This window comes from Hirundo rustica, chromosome 7, assembly GCF_015227805.2.
Source record: "Hirundo rustica isolate bHirRus1 chromosome 7, bHirRus1.pri.v3, whole genome shotgun sequence".
NCBI lineage: Eukaryota > Metazoa > Chordata > Aves > Passeriformes > Hirundinidae > Hirundo > Hirundo rustica.
Genome location: NC_053456.1, coordinates 18998279 through 19021217, shown reverse-complemented (window position 1 = coordinate 19021217; position 22939 = coordinate 18998279). Strand labels below are relative to the sequence as shown.

The window sequence follows — 22939 nt, the reverse complement described above, 5'->3', positions numbered from 1 at the left end:
CCTTCTAGATGACTATCTCTAAAGACAAATTATTTAGAGGATGACCCTAAAAAAACAGTGGACTCTAAACTTATGGATCAACTTCTTAATATCTGTGACATTATCTACTTATCCTTTATACTCCAACTTTAAGTTAAAACCAAAACTAAACACAACAAATAGCAACCCTTCTTCCCTAAACCATCAAAAAATTCCCCAAAAGATACTAATTTTTAGGCAATAAAACATGTAATAATACAAGACAGAGCACTGAAAAATAATGCTTAATCCATCCAATAAATAGCAGCTTAAGCAGTACTGCTCCACTAAATCTTTACTCATCTTCAATCCTGGTACCTAGTTTCATACAAAGCTGCCAGTATGACTGTATGGTTGATGGAAGCAGCCCCACTGTTCCAATTTCCTGCCTCCTCAGATTTCTGTAATGATAATTTGCTACATTTCCACAAAGCCTGACAGCTGCAAGCAGATATAAAACATGTTAATTAAAAATAATACATAGGTAAATAAATGAATTAATAAAATTTTCTTGCCTCTTTTGGCATGGTATTGCTGTTGAGTCAATCTGGACAGTGCAAATGGTAAATAGTTCCTGCACTGTGGTTAAGCAGATGCCATATGAGGAAGAAGGCAATTATGCACAACTCACTAAAATGTGCAAAATAGCAGGTATGACAAATTGAGAACACTGTATTGCTTTCCTCTTCAATCTTCTGGATTAAGACTTGACTGTCATCTGATTTTCCTCTTGGTTGCAGTTTGAATTTAATATTTAGTATTCCAGTGCCACTTGAGACCGGTCCTGTCCTAAATCTGTACTCTCAAAATGCAGCTCTGAAAGTCTTAAGAGCAATATTTAGTAGTGCAGAAAAGAGGAAAGGAAATACAGTACTAAATTTTGAAGTGATGCAGTTTTATAAATAATAAAGTGTGTTTATATAATTAGGCCAGAAAATATGCATAATACAAAAAGTGTTTTGGTAACTCATTCTAGGTTATACAGTTTCTATTTAATGGTTATGCAACTGTTCTTTTCTGAGTACTTTCAGGGCTACATAAAATAAAGGACTGATAAAACCTTAGAGATCTATGATCACTGTCAAATCCTGCCCTACAAAGAGGTACTATCTGGAAAGCTCATGGGAAGCTCACACAGGAAAACCAGATGTCGCTGCCATGCACTGTCCCTTGTGGTCAGATCAGCAGACCTGTTTTCCCATCAGAGATCTTCAATGCAAACAGCTGGTGAGTCTTGGAGAGAGAAACAAATCAAAAGCCTTTCTAACAGGAACCTCTACTCTCCATTCTCACTAATGATCTCAAGTCATCATCACCTTTTTTCAGACACAACAGCCCCTCACTGTCCCACTCTTTTACAGTTCTAGAGGAATGAAAACTTGAATCTTCCAGACTGCATTTGAATTTCAACTAGCATTGTTGTCCTAGCCATGATGGCCAACACGTTTGTATGCATAAGGCACCTTTGTCACAGGTAACCGCCTTCTTAGACTGACTTGCGTTACCTGTTTTCTTTTGTTCCCATGATGAATGTTACTTTCCTGTAGCATTATGTGTGCCCCAGAGTGGTTTTTAGCTTGCTAAAGCAGGCTAAACCCTTAGGAGTACTATCTTTGTGGAGGCAGGCTAGGTGTCAGTGCGCTTCAATCCACGCAGCACATACCAAGTTTGTGCACAGAGCCACACCCCCTCTTATTACATGGGTACAGATCAGTCTGCTGGGGAGGGTCAGCTGGGTCTTCACATTCTGTACTTTCATTTCTGAAGATAAACCCCCCCAGCATCTAAGTGGGAGTTGCAGGGCTATCATAACTAAGATTGGAGGATAAGCAGTGTTTTTTAGCAGCATATTCGAACCCCATCTTGTCAATTTTGTTCTCCCCTTTACATGCCAAAGAAGTATATTTACTTTGTAATTTATGTTCCTTCCCGTTCCGTGTCTCCCATTCATTGTTTGTCGAATCACTGAAAACTTCAGAAAAACCTCTACAAGTTGCTCATTACAGTGAAGGCTTTTTAGGTCCATTTTTCATTTGTAAAGATTCATTTTCCCTCAGTATTCCAAGCATTGTACAAAGTAATAGGGACAGGAATTTTTTCTACTGTTTTTCTTGCAAAAATGCTTTTATCAGAGCAGCAGCAATGAAACTAAAGAAGACAGAACCCCAAATTTACCAAGAAGCACCATCTAACCAAACTATATTCATTAAAGTATTTAAATAACTAACCACACGGGATAGCATTAAGAATTTCAAAGTGCACTTTCTGCAGCACCTTATATGAATGTTGCCTGTCTGAACTAGACAATTTAAGGTGCATAGAACCTAAGAAAGCCATAGCTACTGCAGTCTTTTCAGCTTTCCTTTTGTTGTCTTATTTTTTTTATATTGTGGCTGTAATTTTGGGTTTTCACATTAACTAGAACTTCGGGAGGAATTATTTAATTTCCATCCTATAAGATAATGGTGAGCACATACAACCCACAAGAGAATGGAAACACAGTTAATTATGACCTCGCTTAATGTACAATGATAGTGTTAAGTGATGGCGTCTTTGCAGGATGAGCACATGAGTTAATTTAAATTGATTAATTGCGCAAAAAACTGTGTCACAGAAGGAGCAAGGGAAGGGAATTCAGAGTTTTAAGTAATTCAATTTGAGGGAAGAGGGAATTTAATAAGATGCAAAATAGTAAGTGCTTATAGTAAGTGCTTAAAGCACTAAAGTCTAAAAATACAGTTGAGCATATTAGGAGGATGTAGCATGGACATCTTTGCCTGTCTGCTCCAGCAGAATAGCAGAGAAAGAGGGCTGGGAACTCCTAGCACTTAACCAATGCTCGAATTTCCCCCAAATACCATGTATGGGCAGTGGGAAGTCCTGAGGCCCAGCTTAAAAAGAGAGAAGGGTGATCACAGACCAAATTCATACGTGGGTAGGGCAGACAGAGTAGCAGAGGAATCATGAGGGAAACTGCCAACCTTTGCCCAGCGCTGGGGTCTGTTTCGTATGAGCCCTGAGCTAACTGGAGCCTTTTGAGCAGCATACTGTGGAGTTACAGAAATCAACTTCCATCTTTCCCTTCTCCAGATGATTCAGCTTTTTAACGCAGCAGGATAGGAGGGAAGCAAGAGCAGACCTAGACCCAGTATTTTACTATTCCAAATTTAAAAAGGACAGGAAGAATGAGATAAAGGCTATAAACAGAGCCACAGGTGCAGCTGTTCGGTAGAAAAGCATTCATTGACTCAGCCTGTGTTAATCTAAGCCCTTGCATTAGAGCTGGCAGAAGGAAGAGATCTACTCAGAGGACCACATGGCACAACATGCCCTGCTCCATCACACCGTGTACTCCCACCCTCTCACATCAGGAGGGGCCAGGGGGCTGAAGCTGCTTCCCCTGCTTCTCTCCTCCATCACATCAAAACCTGAGCTTTCACCATGGATACAAGTACTGCCCATGCTTCCCTGGTTTCCCTTCTGTTACTTGACTGCATACACACTTTCCACAACCACAAGAAACAGAAATCCAGCAAGCTTATGACCCACAACAGGAAAATCTGAGTGATGGGCATGCATGCATGGTAACCTTTAACCCCAGAGAGTATGGTGGGTCACCCTACAAAGTGGCTGTACAGCCAGGTGTCTGGCAGGGCAAATCGGAGGACAAGGAGGCAGAGCTCAGGGAGGTTACATTTACTGCTTATTGAATCTACAACAGCAGCCTGTGCTGCTGAACTACGGCTTGAGCCAGCCTGTGCAAGTATGTCTAATGCAGATGTTCCAAGAGACAAAGAGACAAAGCTGAAGGCATAAACCCACAGCAAACCACGCTGTAGGAGCTGGGCTGGATTGTCCACAGTCTGCCTTTAGAAGTGTGAGTGCTAGGAAAGCTGTGTGTTGGTGAGGAGGTACATGGAAGAAGTTTACTATTGATTTATCAGAGAAAAAATGTTACAGAAGAATGCAGTGCCTGCACTCTTCAGATCAGAAGTGTGTTAGAAGCTGGATTAGGTGAGCCTGATGCTATTAAAAATTCAGAGCTAAAAGCCTATTTATTTTCTAGTGCTTTACTGCTCAACACAAAGCACAGACTGATGAATTTTTTCACGCCGTTTGTTAAGATTTGTATCAGCACAGTTCAGAATTTCAACAACCAAACAGCTGTCTTCATTTCCTTCCCTTGCACAGTTATTTTTCCAGTACAACTCTGTAGAAGAAATTTACTCTGCTAGTTGAAAAAAGCAGTATTCCCAAGAAGTTTCAAATAGCCCATAAAATTATCATGCAAGTGTGCATAACAAGCAGAAAAATACCCCCCAATCTGTATTTCTCTTCATCTATACACATACATGTACACACACACATCTATTCAGTCATAGATAGATAAAATCTTCCTCCAAAGCAACATGCATAAACAAAATTTCAGTTCCTTAGGAAAAACAATACCTAGCTAGGATACGAGACAGAGGCTCTTCTCTGCCCTACATCAAAACTAAAAGACACCCTACCTAGACACTCTAGTATCCAAGCTTCTTTAGAGAATAAAGAGAGGGAAAAATAGATCTTCGGCTCTTCAGTCTGCACATTTCCATGTTTTCACACACAGAAGGTTGCATAAACTAAAAACACCTCTCTTGGCCATATGTTTCTTCCAGCCACTCCTTAGAAACCATATAAATGCCTCTAATAAACAGCTTGCTTAAACGTACATAGCTGTAGGACAGACAAGTCATTGGCCTGATGACAATCCAAAATCCTAGGCTAGTAACTTATGGCATCACAGGTTCCCTCCCTCTGCTCCAGACAACAAGGGGGGAGGACAGAATGCTGTCTCTTTCTGTTCTACTAAATCTTTGGGAAAACCAGACATGCCTACATGCTGGTAGTATGAGCAGAAACAACACACTGAAACTGGGAAGACACTGGAAGTGGTTTGGGAATTGCTACTGCATTGGCTTTCTGACACATCAAACATTAACAAAAACATTCTTGCATCCTGTATTCTGTCTGGCAAAAAGCAGAGGAATATTCTTCATGTTAGGTTGTGCCATAGGGACAGAGAGAACGGAATAATAAAAACCCAACAGAAATACATGGAAGTAAAAAAGTCCATTTTGCACACTCAGTTGACCACTTTGTTTGCTTCTTTATGCATCTTGGATCTTTCAAGTTGAAGAAAGGAGTACAAATGGTCTAAATTCACAAAATAGAAAGAAAAGCTATGGACAGACTATCCCCTGCAGCTAAAACAGTAGGCTAAGTGCCTGAGCTTTGCAATTTGAGGTTATACTAGGTGGATACCTTTCCTAGTGACTACAAACTTCAACTCCAGGTTTCATGCCAGAATCACAAATTCCTTGAGATACAAGGACTGACTTGCTAGTAAAATAATACTCAGTGCTGCATTTATTATTTTCTGACTGGATCATTAATCACCACCTGGTGATTATATATACTAATCACCACCTGGTGAAATTATCTATTTCATATTAATACTTATCACCATAACATCTGAAGCCTTAAGCAGGTATGTAATACCACGGAAGTCTCACCACTAGGGTCTCTATGGCTCCAATAATCAAATTACACCTCTTTCAGACTGACAGACAAAACTCTATGGTATGAATACTGGTTAAGGCTCCTGAAAAAGTAATTTATTTTCACTACAATGCTGTGACACAAGCAGTATCTATAAACAGGAGATTTTATTGCTGCCTTTTTCTTTATATAACCTTCATCTGCCCATGGTTTGAATATCTGATGAAGACTGGCAGCAAAGGAATTATTCTATTTGGAAAACAAAGAAACAATACCAACAACACAAACAACCCTCCCCCCAAAACAAGCAAACAAACCCAAACAAAACCAACAACTGCAAACGAAAGCCAAACCAAACAAACAAACCCACAGAAAACCCCCCCAATAAATAAACCCCACAAAACCAAAGAGAACCAAACACCCCTTTCCCCCATCTTTCCTCAAGAAACAGTCCAGGTAATGGAGTTTCTCTGCACTCTGTTTATGACCAGAATTATAACTGCTTGAAAAGAAGGGAAGGTTTAGAGAAAGGGAGAAATCTGTAACAATAACAATCAAGTAATGAAGTTACTAGCATAGTGTGTTTGGGACTGGGTCTTTGGCATTATTCATCTCGGGCAAATGCATTTATTGTTCAATTTCTCTCTTAGCTTTTGTCACATTTAAGCTTCTCTACCTTAGAAGGTGCTCATGCAATTCACTTGCAAGAAAGATAAGGCAGTCAAAAATGGCCTACAGCCCTTCTGGCACAGCTCCTCTTCCCTTTCATCAAAGGGAAAAGCCACTTTAGGCCTAAGGAATGCTTTGTCTAGCAGTAAATTGAACCGTCTCCCTGCAAAAAGCGTTGGAGCTCTTTTTAAGCAGATCCACATTTGCTGTGTGTTTTTTCACTTTTCTTCCCAAGCCACAGCCAATCAGTGCTGTTGCCAGCAAAACCGAAGCCTTCTCTGGAGGGACAAGAGCAGCTCAGCTGTTGAAGGTGTAGGCAGAGATCACTGTCATTTTGCTTGCTCTGTTCTTGCTTATTACATAATGGCGTATTTTGTTCTGTCAAAACTCCCCAGTGGCACCTGAATTACTGAAAACTTGAGAGCTCCCCTTCCCAGGACTGTTGTGGGAACATGTACTTTAGGTAGCTCAGAGCATCAAGGCACCACCTGCCACACACAGTCACTGTATCTGAAAAGCCATCCCATTAACTCAATAGCTACAAAAAAGCTACAGACCTCTACCAAAGGATTTCTTTGGTTGAAACTTTCTGAAGTACCTCGCTTAGTGCTCTGAAGGACAGATTTAACTAAACAACACTTTAAGACCCATACTGAAGAGATAAAAGGGTAACCCTGCGTTTCCAGTGGTAGTCTGACTACACTCCAACACCTCTGTCCAAGGTGTGTCAGGTCAGCTGGTGGCACACAGTCCATCACTGGAAATGCTCCCAGGGCAAGGCACACACAATTGGTTGGGTAATACCACATTCCCACAGCACCACAAACATGTAGAAATGGAGAGGCAGCTCCCACTGCACCTCTTGTAAACCATGAACAGACAGAACCTGAAGTATCCACCTATTATTTATGCCATCTTGCTTCTTTTTGGACAAGTGTTATCATTACTATTAAGTACACATATTGCAGAAATGCCAATGGCACCCTCTAAACAAAGCTGGCACTCTATTCTGTCAGCACTTCACTACAGCTTGACCCTGCCTTCCAGTCTGCATTCATAGCTGTCATTTGCATCCTATTTTGATAATGTATGCCACAAAGGAGCAAATTCAGCACCCATTACTATCCTATCCATGACAGTATTTCATGGTATGCTTAAATTTTTCTGCCTGCAGGTTCACCCAACTGTGCTGGCACCAGTGCAAGAGAGTGACGCCTTTCAGCTGAGTTACAGAGGAAGCAACATATACAACTCAAATGTGCTAGCTCTAGCTAATACAGCAGCAACTTTTCCCAAGACTCCACAGCCAACAAGTTAACAACTACAACCTTGCAGAAAAAAAGGTTGTTCTTTACTGATCTCAAAAATTAGTAATTCTAAGGCCAGCAGCTGCTGGCAACAAAATGACTAGGTCTACCCATAATTTCATCATGCCTTGATTTATTAAATATTTAGGAAGGAGGATCTTAGCTGTAAATACCAAAGAAAGGACTCAAGCATTCTGACACTGAAGTTATTCCGTTTAATAAAGAGCAAACATCTTTAGACAATTTATCTTTTGTCTTCTTTATATGTAACAACTCAATTGCCTTTCATCTTTACTCCTCCATCACAGATCTCCATCAGATTGTACAGCTAAAGGTAGTGCTGTAAGGAAGCACACTAACACCAGGTGACTTGTCTTAAAGGATCACAATGACGTGATTTCTGAAAGCTTTTGACCACTGAAAATACCCAAAAAGGACAATCTGACTCCTCCAGGATAGTGAAGATTACTTTTCTCATTAGTTATATTCTACCAATTTGTATACTTTTCTAATTGTCTACAAAAGTACCTGTGAAAAACAAAGGGGAAAACTGATAAGAACACAGGCTCAACAAGACTCAAGAAGAGAACGTGCATCCTTACATGCTCTCACAGAACTTCCTAAGGGTGCTGGGTTTTTCCTGGTTGCGTCTCTGTCGAAACCAACGTTGAATGCTGCGTACATCCCAGTCCAGCTGCTTGGAGAGGCCTTCCAGCCTCTTCTCATCTGGATGCTACAAAACAGAGAAGCACAAAAGTTATTTTCTTGCTCAACTGCATTAACACTTTAAATTTAGGACCACTGTAATTGACTCTTGCCTTCTTACCAAGGCTGTCAGACACATGGATACAGAGAAATATGTTCACAGAAATCTCTGCTGGCAGATTCCCATCAGAACACATTTACAATGACAATTATTATTTACAATGACAATTACTAATCTAGAAGGACAGATGCTATAATATGACACGCAGGTCCATTACTAATAAAAAATCTTTAAAGGGACTTTTCAATAGGATTGAAACTTACTTGAAATTTGCAAGTGAAGTTTAGCAGCCATAAAATGCCTTGCATTTATGGAGCAGTGGCTCTTAGAAACACCACACTGCCAGCCACATACTAATACCTGTTCCACTCGCCTACATCAGGATTTTTTCCTATCAACTGTTGCACTAGGGAAGATGGTTTGACTGACACAGAAAGAAGATAATTCCCATGTTTGTGCATGATAATGTTAAAAAAATGAGGTCGTTAAACAAAGGGACAACTTCAAAAGGAAAATCACCTTGACAACAGGGAGAGAGAATTGTTTTCTGTGGAACGAAATACACACAAATATTCTCCAAAGCAGAAAATGAAGAAGTCTCATACTATTAGTGTGGCTGCAAACCAGTGCAGAGGCAAGGCAAAAGAAAATGAGTCCGTCCTTAATTTAAAGAGCAGTAAAGGATGGATCTCCAATCATACAGCAATTCTACATGTACAGTAAAGCATATGTGCTACTCCCATATTTCTCCTGATCATGTTTTTTTTTAAATAAACAGAAAAATGGACAATCTGTTTCCTGGAACTTTATTTCTGCAAGCCAATTACACATACTGAATGAAGTACAAGAGCTCTTACACTAAAGAGCTTTAAATTTTTAATTGTTGCAAGATATAAACCAGCAAAATTTCTGCTAGGCTGAAATTCTATCAGCCTCTCTTTCCTCCAACAGGAAAGAGAGGGAAAGGAAAGGATGAGACAAGAGAAGGCTGAAGCATTTGCCAGCCACCCAAATAAAGTTTTTTAGTCAACCAAAGTATCTACTAGTATTTCAATGGAAGTTTAAGAAAAGCAATTTCTGCAACCTTAGAAAAATGAAATGTTTGATGCAGCTCTTGGGAGCTTGACTAGAGAGAACTGCTGTATAGGATTCAAAAAAGGCAGGAAGCTAAATTGAACAGTTTCTCTGAGATCAGCTACCAGATTCTTGCAGGAAAGCAGATGCTTTCGTTTGGAGCTCTTCACACTCACAGGTATTTCAAGCCCTGTGTCGAACTACCAGATTCTATTAGGAAATATTAAAACCAAACAAACAACCCCACAACAAACAAAACCTAATCATTCTTCCTTCAGCTGAGTCTGTGTGAGAGTATATCCCGCAGCTTTCAGAAAAAAGGCACGTGCAATTCCCTCTCTGAAAACAGGAAAAAAAGTCACAACAAGTGCCATGACTTGTCACAAGAAAAGACAGATCCACACCGTGTTTCACTGTCTGTGACACCGAACCCAATTTTGCCCTTTATGACCTTGACACTCTCTAAAATTTACACTGGTGCCCACCTGCAGCCTGAAGCCAAGGTGGGATTAGAAAGCTCCTGCAGAAAAAATTCGGAGGCTTGAAAAGCATGTACAGAACAACATACAGGTTGAGATGTCATGTGGTGAGAGATGCAGAGACAGATATGTAATTTGTAGGGGAAAATCTTGTACGAAAAAGATATGCAAGCTTTAAACAAAACATTATTCAGTCAGTTTCTCCCCCTTTTCCATGTTGTTCTCCTGTAGCTGGGACACCAACAAGACAGGCCTTCTCCTAGAAGGAGTAGCTTTGAAGTTTCATGGAAAACTCAGTCTCTATATTACTGGCTTACAATGAGCCCTTTATTTTTCTAAAACCCCAAAAATTTTGCAAAAATTGATACAAAATAGATCACAAGCAAAAACAGATAAGAAGCAAAAAAAAAAAGCAGGTGGCCATATGGCATTTACTAAGTGTTTCTGTGGCAATTTTTTTTTTTTTTTTTTTGATTGAAAGCTTAAAGAAGACATCACAAAGGGATACACAACCACTCAAGCTGGCATATTAATGACATCCCCACTATTTGAATTTCTGATTTGAGGTGTAACACTGCAGCACAGTATTTATCTGTTAGCTTTGCTTTGTTCAAACTTAGTTTACAGTCCACTTCATAAGGCAAATAGTTTAGTTAGACACACTACCTTTGTAATAGCTGTGAAAACCTTTTCCAGGATAGCATTAGGTTGAGCTTTCTGTGGTCCATTGGCTTGGACTTTAAGGCCTAAGGCACATGGTTTAGCAATGAACCTGTGAGAAACAGAAAAATGAGAGAAGAAACAGGTGAAATCCTTCGGTTATTTACTTCATTGCTGTTATCAATCAGTGGCATGTGGTAAATGGGCAAACATTATAACCCTGCCAACTAAAACAAGAGTGAGTTTTACAGCTCAAAAGCAAGCTCATATAGGCAATTACACCGCAAAGTAAGGAACATCACTTTGAAGGATGAAAGGAACACCGTGGAGCACATGAAACAGAGGATTTTCTTTCATGTTGTGAAGAAAGAGATTAGAACAAAAGCATGAGAGGAATGCCTCCTGGAGAAACACCAACTAAAGAAAAAGAGCAGGGCAGCTTGTAGAGATGAGGAGCATATATTATCCTCCAAACACAGCCTTTTTAAAAATCAGTTTCCAAAGTAGTTACTGCCTCAGGACTCCTTTGGCACAATGGAATTTCAGAATGCTGAAAGGTAGCAAGCACTTAAGCTGCCCAGTTAATACAGTTTTCTAAAAATAACATTTACATGGTACAGAGACAGAAGCAATATTCTTCTCCTAAAGTATGAGGCTGTCCAAAATCCTAACACCAACCCCTAAGTTCTCTCAGACATTTTAGAGATTAATTCCATAGTTTGTATGACATATAGTCAAAGATCACCACTCTATTCACAAAAAATTTAGATTATTGGTAACTACGAGTCTAAATCTGGAATTCCCATCAAAGCTAAAAACTCTATATAGGAATCACATTCACACCTGAACACTATGAACTTTTGCCATCTTTGAATATTAAACTCATTATTTCACTTAAAAGGCTTCTGTTTCCCAAAACTTCATTTGCCAACAAGGACCAAAACACTTGGTACTTAAGTAGTTCCAAAATTTTCCAGCTGAATGACCATAAACTATAAAAAATCCCAGAATTCTTACCCACACACAAGCTCCATTTTAAGCACTGTTATGAGCTACAACTGCTGTTTCTGCCATGTTTAAGACAGCACAGCTGATTAAAGGGAATTAAGTCCTAGGCAACGTTATAGTGGTTACAGCAGTAATATTTGGTAAAGAAAGATGGGTGATGCCAGACCTCCCTGTTTTACTGGAGAAAAATTCTTGATACATTAACACTATTTCCATATGAAAGGCAGTTCTGCAGCCTGAAATAATGTCAGTGACTGACTGAGAGTGGGAAGACAAATATTCAAAAACACATGCAACGTAGCAGTGATCTTACTCTTTGTTCCTAGCATGTTACAGAAGGAAAAAAACCCTTATACCCTGTAAAACTTTGGTGGCAATCTAAAGTGACTGCAGATTGCATCCTAGCAATCTCTAGCTCTGTAGCATCAACCAAATTAAAGGCATTGTATCAGGTGTAAATTCCCTGCTTTAGAGTTAAGAGCTTTGATAAATCCAGTTTCACTACTCAGCTCAAGAAGGCAATCCAGGCTTCTACTCGTGAAAAGAGAAACATGTAAGCTCTGCACATGCTAGATGTAAATAGTTTAATCAAGCCACACTGGAAACATGTATGTTAGTTAAAGTATAAGCTGACAAAAGTGAGAACTGTATTCTTAAGTTCAATACAGACACAACCAAACGAGTGCTGGTCATTGCTGCTAGCTGATAACCAGAAAGATAGCTGAAGAAGCCAATGGAATTTGATTTCAGAAGTTTACTTTACTACAGAATTCTAAAACACTTCATCATGTAACAACAGGGCTCAGAAGCATCTATGTCCTTGTTTTGGATCAGAAAGATGAAAAACACTCAGAAATTCAAGTCTTCATTATTAAAGACAAAATAATTTCCTGAAGAGTAATCCATAGAGACAGACAAGAGTCAATTCTTAAAGAGACAATAAAGGCAATGTCAATCAGTGTTCAAGCTAATTTTACAAAGCCATAAAAGGAAACAGTTAAAAGTAGAGGGGCAGGGGAATGCTGTAGGCAGAGTAAAAACAAATAAAAGAAATAGAAGACAACTGCAGCAGCTTTATGCATTCACAGAGGAATCCAAACTCATCCTCCACCTTCAACAGCAAGATCAAGAAATAGTCGTTAAATAAACACAAAAATCAAAATTAAAATAGTTTCAGATGGATTTTCTGTGCACTTTTTAAGTCAGTCTCCTCTGAAATGAGACATTATTTGGGAGGACAATAAAAACATTAATTTTTTTTATTTGGAGAGTATGGGGGGGCTTTTTTTTCTTTGGGTAGGGGGTTTTGTTTGTTTGCTTGGGGTTTTTGCTGTTTTGTTGATCTCCCAATAAAATACATCTTTCAACTTCTGTTTTACTTTTCTCCTTCTCCTGAGTGAGGGAATGTGATAGCCATGATATAACTCCAATAGAAAGGCGGTTCCCTGAACATGTTCCTTTAAAAGAAAAAAGAAAAAAAAAAAAAACAACTGATAAAAAGTCCCGGTTAGAAAAAAATTCAACAAGAAGTAATTCCAACAAGTTTCATGCTGAGCTGATTTTCATTTAAATCCAAACAAACCAGATGGGTTCGCTTAAACAACATTCTTAAAATTACATGTCATGTTAATGAATAGCCTAGGTAAACCTAGGACAAAGCACAGATTCAGTGGGTTGGGGTTTTTTTACCTTAAAATTGTAATATAGATGTTATATCCATTACCTAAAACAAAACCTCTTTTCTAAACACAAAAATGAGCTTTTCTGCCTTTTTCACATGAATGGGAGGAATTCAGGAAGTGCATGTGACTTAAAGCAGAGCTTGTCCACAGCACACAGCTGCAAGACACAGGATTATCTTGGCTTGACATGCCAGCAATGAAGAGACAGGGAAAGCCACAAAAACCCCACAAAGGTCCTACTAGGACACGTGATTACTCTTGGTGGAACTTGTAAAATGTGAGACTTAATACAAAACTTAAACAAAACAAGCTATTAGAGTATAAAAATTGTATTTTATACTCAAGCATTAAAGTACCAAAATTGTTTTTCAAGGCTAAAATAGTAGAGTTCAAAGTACTTTAAAGCAGATGTCATTTAATAGGGTCCCAAATTTCACAGGTGTCATAAAAAGCATCATCAACCTGATACTCCTCTGTAAAAATTTAAATTGATTCACAAGTAAAAAACCAGAATTAATGTTTGACACATGTACAAACTGCGAGTGTTTTGACAGATGCTGCACTTCTTAAGAGCATTGTTCATTTTTTCCATTTCTGCTAACACTGTGGTATTCAATTCCCTAAACAGTCTTAGTAAAACATGTGGGGCTATTTCTTGCATAAGGTACTACAATTAAGAGGGAGTAATTATTGTGTAAGAGTAGAGGAGAGTAGAATTGAGTATATTGCCAGCTTTTCTCTTTAAAGCATGGAAATCTGAACACCACACTAATATCTCCTTTTCAATGGATTTCAGTACAGCTGAATTGAAAGCTGGTATTGAATTACACAGAAATTAAAGGACAAACACATTTTGCGGAATATAGCCCCGTCCATTCTGGATCTAGAAAGGAAAGACTAACATAAACAAGGGAATCAAAATCAGAATTCAAGAACCTTTTCCAAAGCACGTTCCTCATTCAGTCGGAGGTGACATTTAAAAACCAAGCCAAGCCAAGGTGCCGCAGCCAGGCGGTGCAGAGGAGGTGGGTGACTGGAGCCATGGAAAGCACGGAGCCTCTGCGGGCACACCCAGCCCGGGTGCAGAGAGGTGGGTGACTGCAGGGCCATGGAAAGCATGGAGCCTCTGTGGGCACACCCAGCCCGGCCTGAGCCCTTTGAGTGCAGAGAGGTGGGTGACTGCAGGGCCATGGAAAGCACGGAGCCTCTGCGGGCACACCCAGCCCGGCCTGAGCCCTTTGAGTGCAGAGAGGTGGGCGACTGCAGGGCCATGGAAAGCACGGAGCCTCTGCAGGCACACCCAGCCCGGGTGCAGAGAGGTGGGTGACTGCAGGGCCATGGAAAGCACAGAGCCTCTGTGGGCACACCCAGCCCGGGTGCAGAGAGGTGGGTGACTGCAGGGCCATGGAAAGCACGGAGCCTCTGTGGGCACACCCAGCCCGGGTGCAGAGAGGTGGGTGACTGCAGGGCCATGGAAAGCACGGAGCCTCTGTGGGCACACCCAGCCCGGCCTGAGCCCTTTGAGTGCAGAGAGGTGGGTGACTGCAGGGCCATGGAAAGCACGGAGCCTCTGCGGGCACACCCAGCCCGGGTGCAGAGAGGTGGGTGACTGCAGGGCCATGGAAAGCATGGAGCCTCTGTGGGCACACCCAGCCCGGCCTGAGCCCTTTGAGTGCAGAGAGGTGGGTGACTGCAGGGCCATGGAAAGCACGGAGCCTCTGCGGGCACACCCAGCCCGGGTGCAGAGAGGTGGGTGACTGCAGGGCTATGGAAAGCACGGAGCCTCTGTGGGCACACCCAGCCCGGCCTGAGCCCTTTGAGTGCAGAGAGGTGGGTGACTGCAGAGCCATGGAAAGCACGGAGCCTCTGTGGGCACACCCAGCCCGGCCTGAGCCCTTTGAGTGCAGAGAAGTGGGTGACTGCAGGGCCATGGAAAGCATGGAGCCTCTGTGGGCACACCCAGCCCGGCCTGAGCCCTTTGAGTGCAGAGAGGTGGGTGACTGCAGAGCCATGGAAAGCACGGAGCCTCTGTGGGCACACCCAGCCCGGCCTGAGCCCTTTGAGTACAGAGAGGTGGGTGACTGCAGAGCCATGGAAAGCACGGAGCCTCTGTGGGCACACCCAGCCCGGCCTGAGCCCTTCCCTGAGCGCCCCGAGGCCCCTCAAGGCGGCTGCTGCTCGCGTGTCCTCCCTGTCCTCAACTCACTTATTTACAATAGCAGGGCCTCCTACACCACCCCAAACTTAAGAGATCGGGGTTTTTTTCCCTAGAAACAGGTCAAAAACCCTTTGCAAAATGATCCCTCATCTTCTCCAGGGCATAAAAAGAAACACCATTTTCACCACAAGCACGTCAATTTAATCAAGCATTTGGGTTTCCCCAAGCAGGTGCAATTACTTCATGAGGGAGAAAACGATCCCACCTGAGCACCAATGCTGGGGAAAACAAAACCCCAAACCTGCCAGAATTAATTCGAAATGTTACCCCTCACAATCCTTGGAGGATGATGTGCATTTGCAACTGCAAAGTCTGTGTTAAATGAATGATATTTTTTAAGTATCACAAGAAGGATGAGAAGAAAAGTAAAATTATTTTTATTTTTCTTATTATAAATCAAACTTGCAACACGTCGTCTTTGTCCTGAATCTGGCCAGACAGAGATATGTAACTCCTTAGCCATCTGTGGCACTGGGAATCTGCCTGCAGGGCCCTCTGACAGGATGTGAATGCAGTGTTTTCACACCAGCAGGTCATCTGCCATTTCCGAGCTGACCAGAGCAGCTGCCCTTTAGCAAATTCATGTCTGACAGCTTCTCAGCAGCTCTGAAGATATTTAAACCAACAGAGCCCACAGCAGGTAAACAGGGATTACTGGTTTGGGACTTTTTAAAACAGCATTAAAGGTCTGCAAGAATTAACAAGGCTTTCCAAAGAGGGCCAAAAAACCCAGAAAACCAGCCAACCAAATAAAAAATTAAGCTAACAGGGCTAATGAATATTAGATGCATGTAACTCCCACCTCTTTTAATGTATGGAAAGAAAATAATGGCTTCTTCTAAACCATCAATTTAAGACACACTAATCTTAAAATAATTGACGGTGTTAGGTAAGTGATACACGTTAGCCGATTATTCTTGCAAAAGGCTAAGATTTCCCGTTCAACAGAACCAAAATCAAAACAAGAGTGGTTGGTACAGAGGGAAAAGGATGTTTTATACTTCTGCACTTAAAACTGGCATATCTAAAAGAAGTCACTGTCAGAGGGAAGGACCTGCAAGAGTCTTACCAGGTCTCAAGCCCAGCAATAATTGGCAAACTAAGTATAGATATTATTATTATTATTATTAGGTTTTATTATTTCATTTAGGTTCATTCCGTCCCACAAATTAGTAATTTTTTTTTTCTTGCAGTATTTTAAGCACACTAAGTTTCTTCTCTCACTTAAGCAACTTCATTTTCTGGCCAACTTCAATACAGAAGCCCACTCAGAAATTTTCATTAGTGCAAGTGATAAAAGCCAAGCCAGTGCGTATTTCACACTTTCCTAAAAAAATCTTGATTAATCATATCTTAAATCAGTCCATTTTGTCATTCATTTTTATCAAAAGTAGGTCACATTTTGGAACAACAGACATGACCAATGCCTGTTATTACATACCATCCATCCCCTAACCATCTATTTTCTGAGAAGATACCTCAGCATGGTGCAAAGGATCTGCACAAAATCACCCTGGAGACTGCTCCTACACGACCTCTGCTAACAGATAAAAAAATATAATGAAGCAAATAGGCAGAACCTTGGCTATGAAGTCCCCATGCACCCTAAGAATATGCAGGGTTTTTTTAGCCTTTCATGTCCACAAAAACATTTGAGTTAATTACTTGTCAAAGCACAATGAGAGTTGCGTTTCTTCCTGTGCTGAGGATGCATTTCTGTGGGTAATTAGAAAAAACTGCAGTCAATGTGAAGGTGTGCAGCATGACTGAGACATCCCAAGTATAACTGCAGGATCTCCAAAGGTCCCTTCCCATCCCAACCATTCTGTGATAACAAACTCTAGTTAAATGGTAGGCTCTGATTACATACATACAGTATCTCTGTGAAACAGGTAAAAACTCTCAGACACTGGCAGTTTGCTTGCACAAAAGGCTGTTCATGTTGCTAACACCAGCCAGCTGTGAGCTCCAAAACAGCCCAAAAAACAAACAAACAAGCTATTCCTTGCCAATCTAATATGCCCATAAAACCTCATTGATTCCTATCAGTATATTTACAAATATCAGGGAAGGCAGCTAAACCAGCAAAAATTCCTCTCTGTGCTAAAAATGCACACAAATCTGTTTCGAGGAGCCTGGCTGCTTTTTTGAAAGACTGATGCAGAGAAAACTTTCCCAGCTCATCTACTTTATGCTCACTAAACACAGAATATTCCAGGGATTTATGATTACAATTGTCAAACGTGTTGGACATTGCTTGCTGGTTTTAAACAGAAACAATCTAAACTTGCTCTAAGGATGGATAAAAGCAGAAGTGGCTTGTTTCTGAGCAGATGCTCAACCAATTTACTGGTACAACGCTCAAAAACAATTACTAAATTTGTTTTGTTATTTTGGTATAGCTGACCTACATAACTCAGAAGTAACTTGTATTACCAATAATAAAAATAAAACAAAATTTAAAACCAAACAAAAACAAAAACCCCAGAAAAATCTTAATAGTCCTAGAACAAAATCAGTAGATAAACAGGGTTGTCACTTCAGTATACCTATCCCAGCAGCAGTTTTGGCTTTGTTTCACAACAATTCACATTACAGAAGATCCAATAGGATACAATGTCTGAAGCACAGGCAGGGGTCTTAATGGAGGAAATCTCATCCAAAATGTATGTACACAGGGAAGTTAACTTCACTGAAATTTTTGGATGTGCTGAGAAATGGGTCAGAACTCCCACAATGAAACCTTCTCAAAGGAAAGAACCAGTCTGGCCAAGCAAAAAGCCAAGCACAAAACTCTGTATGTCAGCAAGAGCCTTCTCCTGCAGAGCATCCCAAGCAGCGTCTCAGAGGGCAGGGAAAAGGACAGCACAGAGCACACCCTCCCAGGGGGACCTATTCCAAACCCTGCTGAAATGACTTCAGAAAAGCACACATATGCACCTGCCTTTCATCTGAGATGTTCAGTACTTTTCCTCCTCTCCTCTCCCCACAGAGATGCATTAGCTGTTACTCCCACACCAGCATCATCATCCCATACCTCACATTAAATGATACAAGCTAAACACTATATGGTGCAATCCACATGTGTTTCCAAAAAAACCCAAAGCTAAGGTAAAAGGTAGCTATGTAAAAAAACAGACTTGGTATCTGTATTTCAACTTTCAGACTTACTTGTTAGTACAGAGTTAAGTCACATAATTTTGAGTAAATAAAACAAATTATCCTTATCACTCAACAGCAGTATTAGGAAATGCTTTGTCCTTTAAGAGTTATTCTTAAGAGAGACAACTGATACGACTGACCCATACCTTTCTTTCAATCACTATAAAACTGTTCCACCTTTGCAGTGGATTTCTCGTATTTATATTGTCCAGACTTTTTGAGTAAACATACACATCTAAAACACACATGTCCTCATGGTGCAAAGTTAAAAATACTCCCATTTTCTGGAGATTTTGATCCAATAACAAAAGCCATGACCAGTAACACCTGGCTTGAGCTACCTTTGCATACCTGCTAGCTTCCATCACAAGCTGTAGTCCAGACCCCACTGATCACTGACCCAATTCCAGATCCTGTTCACACACCCACTAAACCTTTGTGCCCCACAGAGTTGGGGAATCTATTTAATCCTTTCTCCAGGTTAGTTCATAATGGGAACTCACTCATGCAGGGGTGTTTGGCCACCAATATGGGACCACCCCAGCCCAGCCCCTACCAGCAGTGCTCCAGTTGCTTTTCCAGTCAATATATTACTACAAAAATGGGAAAAAAATAAGGCCAGCACTTTACAAACAGAAGTAGTCCTGTTTTCCAAATATGGAAGCAATTTTTTAAAAATATACGTTTGCATAAAGTTATAGGCATTTCAGTTTCTCCTTAAAGTCTAAGACTGAAGTCAGGGGGAACTACATGCTCCAGAATAGCAACAAGCACTGCACAAATGCAGACAAAGGTCACAAATAAATATTTTTGCAGCCAGCTGTCTAATGCTTTCTTTCTTTGTAATCTCTAAAAATAAAGTTTAGTCACTCCGTAACTTTCCAAGTACAGATCAGGGAGAGGGAGAAGGAACGGAAGGGGAGGTAGACCCCAGTCCCCTCACCTCTCACACATTGTGCTTTCTCTCAGCTGCCCTCCACCAGCATCACCAAGGCTGTAGAAGGTATGGACAATACAGTTCTGAAAGTATAATTCTCACCCTTTTTGCACTAAAATCAGGACACACGAGTCAGGGTAAATGGTAAAATTCAGTCTCCAAAACTGTAGCCCACTGCTAAAGGTCAGTGAAGACAAAAATATTCTCCCAACTTCTAGAAAGTTGTGGCTGAGGGACTTCTTAGACCAAAAAAGGCATCTTTGCACACAGCAGTCCCCAAAGAGCTGACCCTTCCTCCCCAAGCTGCGCTAGTAGCTCATTGAGCCTGTAAAAACTTTCCAGAGTCTATGGCAGAGCTCCCCAGTGAAAATTCAAACTCTGTGAAGATAACCATCCCACTTAATTTTGAACTCATTGCTGTCTAGTTTTGTTTTTGCTTTTTCATTTCTTACATCAGGTAAAAATGAACAGTCAATCCCAAAGCATCCTTTGTCACTACTGACACTATAGATTTCATACTCCCCTCTGCCACATTCTAAAATACAGAGCTGATATGTCACTTCATTTAGGCAAGTGTGGGACAACCAAAGCAAAGAACCAACCATAGAACATCTACATATGAAAAGACACATGCTCCAATTGGGATTTGATGCTGGACAGGGAAAAGGGCAGGAAGACAGCACAGAAAAAAATGACTGACGAATTAATTATTAAATTGCAGTAGGTTGCCCTAATACAATGTGACTGTTCTAATCCTCTAGGCCCTGCAGCATTACTTTATCTTTTACTTTGGTCATATCTTTAACATGTGAGCAAAAAAAAAAAAAAATTAAAAACTGTGACCAATCCTCATGTCTACACTAAAGGAATAGCCAAAGCATGCCATCCGCTGGCCTCTAGTAGTGCAATTCTCCCTCATCTACCAAGGCAGATTCCAAGGTGTAAAAGAAACTGCAGTTACCTGCCACTTGGGCAAGACCTGAAAGGGGCAAGACCTGAAAGCTGCTAAGTGGCTTATGGCACCTGTTTAAAGCAAAAGTCTCAGCAATCATTTCGATAAATAACACAGCTCTGCCCACTAGAAAGTCAATGCTACTCCTCCAGGTTCTCCCATGGTAGTTCTCAGCCTGATCAGCATATGGTAACTTGTCTCATCACTATCCTCTTAAATTCTACTGTATTTGCCTTACTCTGATCTACTGACTACCAGAAGGCCAAATAATGAAGGATGTTTTTAAAAATCCCTAGAAATCTCTGTCTGATATTATTACTAAAGACCTTACCAAGCCACAGAACAGAACCTGAAGAGCTCAGCAACCCCCTCCTGGAAAGTATTAACAGATATCTGAAATGTTGGGGAATTATACTGTTCATCAAAAACAGAAACTTATTAAGTTATTTCAGGTTAGAAAACGGTTTTTTTTTGAAAACAGAGAAGATAAATAATGCTTTGTATTCCGTAGAACATTAAAAAAATAATTTAAGTTCCTAAAATATTTCAGTGCTTGAGGGGCACAAGGATCTTGCCTCCTGCCCTGCTTCATGGGTTGTACAACTAGGCCCTCCCTGAGCAAGAGCAGGTGATGCAAGAAAAGTAAAGCCCAAACCTCTGTCTGTCTGCTCCAAGTGTGCATTTGTGTTTGAGCAAGTGTCCGAGCCTGCCCGCATGACTTGGAGTCATGCTCTGCTCCTGAACATTGTCCTCACAATACCTGGGAGTGGCACAAACGTAAGGTCTTGAAAGAAAAGCACACACAACAAAGGATTTAAATATTTGTAAGTTTTCTCTTTGTCCTTTTGTGAGTTCAGCTTCTGTACTGCTGGTGGGCTGTCATGGCATATGACAGAGAGAATTTCAGTATATGCCTCAATCTTAAGAGCAAACCACTACGTCTGCTGCAAATCCTGTTCCTTTCCACCTCAGGAGGTAGGACATGTTTCAGGAACTTTCCTGCTCTGAGTAGAGTGCACACTAAATCTTTATTTGGTTCCCTTTGAAGAGGGAATAGGTCATGGATACCTCCCTGCGGGATGGTTGTACTTCTCTAAGTATTTGAAATAGGGATGGTTGACTTGGAGGTTAAGCTTTGATTCCAAGAGCAAGGTCACAAAATCATTAAATCTTTTGCAGGAGCTTCAAGAAGAATCACTTTTCATTCTGGCTGGCAGGCATTAATCATAAAAACTAATCACAATAGTATTCATTCACTGTATTTTTTGTATGTATATGACCACAAATACGTATGTACACTGGAACTAGCATGCATATATAAAACATATGTAATGGCATATATTTTTTTATATATTTGTGTATGCATACATTTAATATATGTGTGTATATAGAATCAAAATTCAGCATCGTGTCTGACCACTAAAATACAAGAATTAGAACCTTATTTCTTTCCAGACACTTTACACAAACTCAGAACAAAACCCAGTTCCTATCTGGTACAAAAATCTAGTTCCTCAATTTGTTTCTAATTAGCTACCTGTACAAAAAGATAAGAGATACACATAGATACACATTCTATTCCTATAGAAGCATATAGCCAAACAACACAATAAATTATTTCCCTTGTTATATTCTTAAATTGGAATTACTTAAGAAAATAGGGACTGTTCAAAATTCACAGAGAGAATGGGGCAGGCTGGTCTGACCCATTCCTACCTAACACAGCCTAGGCGAGGGCAGCCACCTGAAATACTTGGGCTTCCTCTCCCTCACGTGGCCCTTTCTGCCACTTTTACTGCAGCCACGGAAGCAGATTTGGGCTTCAAGAAACTGAAGACTATCACTGCACACTTTCCCAGAAAAGCATGGAGTTTTCAGCTGGATCAGTGATCTGATCCACTCTATCAACACAACATCACTAAACTGAGATACTGGCAAACTTGAAGGTGAACTCTCTAGGTGTTCAAGCCAAGCCATCACAGGACCACATTCGGATTCTGCTTTGGAAATCTGATTTTGTATTTCTTACAGAGTATTCTCTTCTGAGAAAAAGGATTAAAAAAACATATTGGGATACCAATAATTCAAGAGATTTATTATAATTTTTTTTCCCAAAATAAGTGCTTCAGAAAAAATATTTATTAAAATCTTTATACAGGTGCTCACACCTGAAATCTCCAAAACCAGCTCAGATGGACTCCTTTTGAGAAGTAGTTTCCGCCTGCATTGTATGATCATTAAATACACCTGGACTGATCAAAACATTCAACAAAGACAAAAAGCAATTTTACGTCACTAGCTTCTGTGCGTCACTGTCTTTCTGTACATTTTCACCTTTCTATTCTATTGCTGAGTATTCTTTAAGTTTTCTTGTTTGATTGCCAGCTCAGCAGGACACTCTTTCAGAAAGCCAGGGAAACAATGTGGAAGGCAGTTCTGTATGCAGAAGTGCAGAACACCCAGCCC

At 40.6% G+C, this 22939-nt stretch overlaps 1 protein-coding gene across 4 annotated transcripts in view; it reads right to left on the bottom strand.

The window, feature by feature from the left end:
• Positions 1 to 22939, bottom strand: part of CERS6 (ceramide synthase 6) — a 99173-nt gene that overhangs the window by 53037 nt on the left and 23197 nt on the right. For all 4 annotated transcript variants that reach the window (XR_005701745.2, XM_040070207.2, XM_040070206.2 and 1 more), the window contains exons 2-3: positions 10521 to 10626; positions 8138 to 8268 (exon numbers count right to left, since the gene is read on the bottom strand). Coding sequence is in view for 3 of the 4 variants with exons in the window: in XM_040070207.2 (XP_039926141.1) it covers positions 8138 to 8268; positions 10521 to 10626 (237 nt within the window). In the remaining variant the exon portion in view is untranslated. The remainder of the gene's footprint in view (positions 1 to 8137; positions 8269 to 10520; positions 10627 to 22939) is intronic.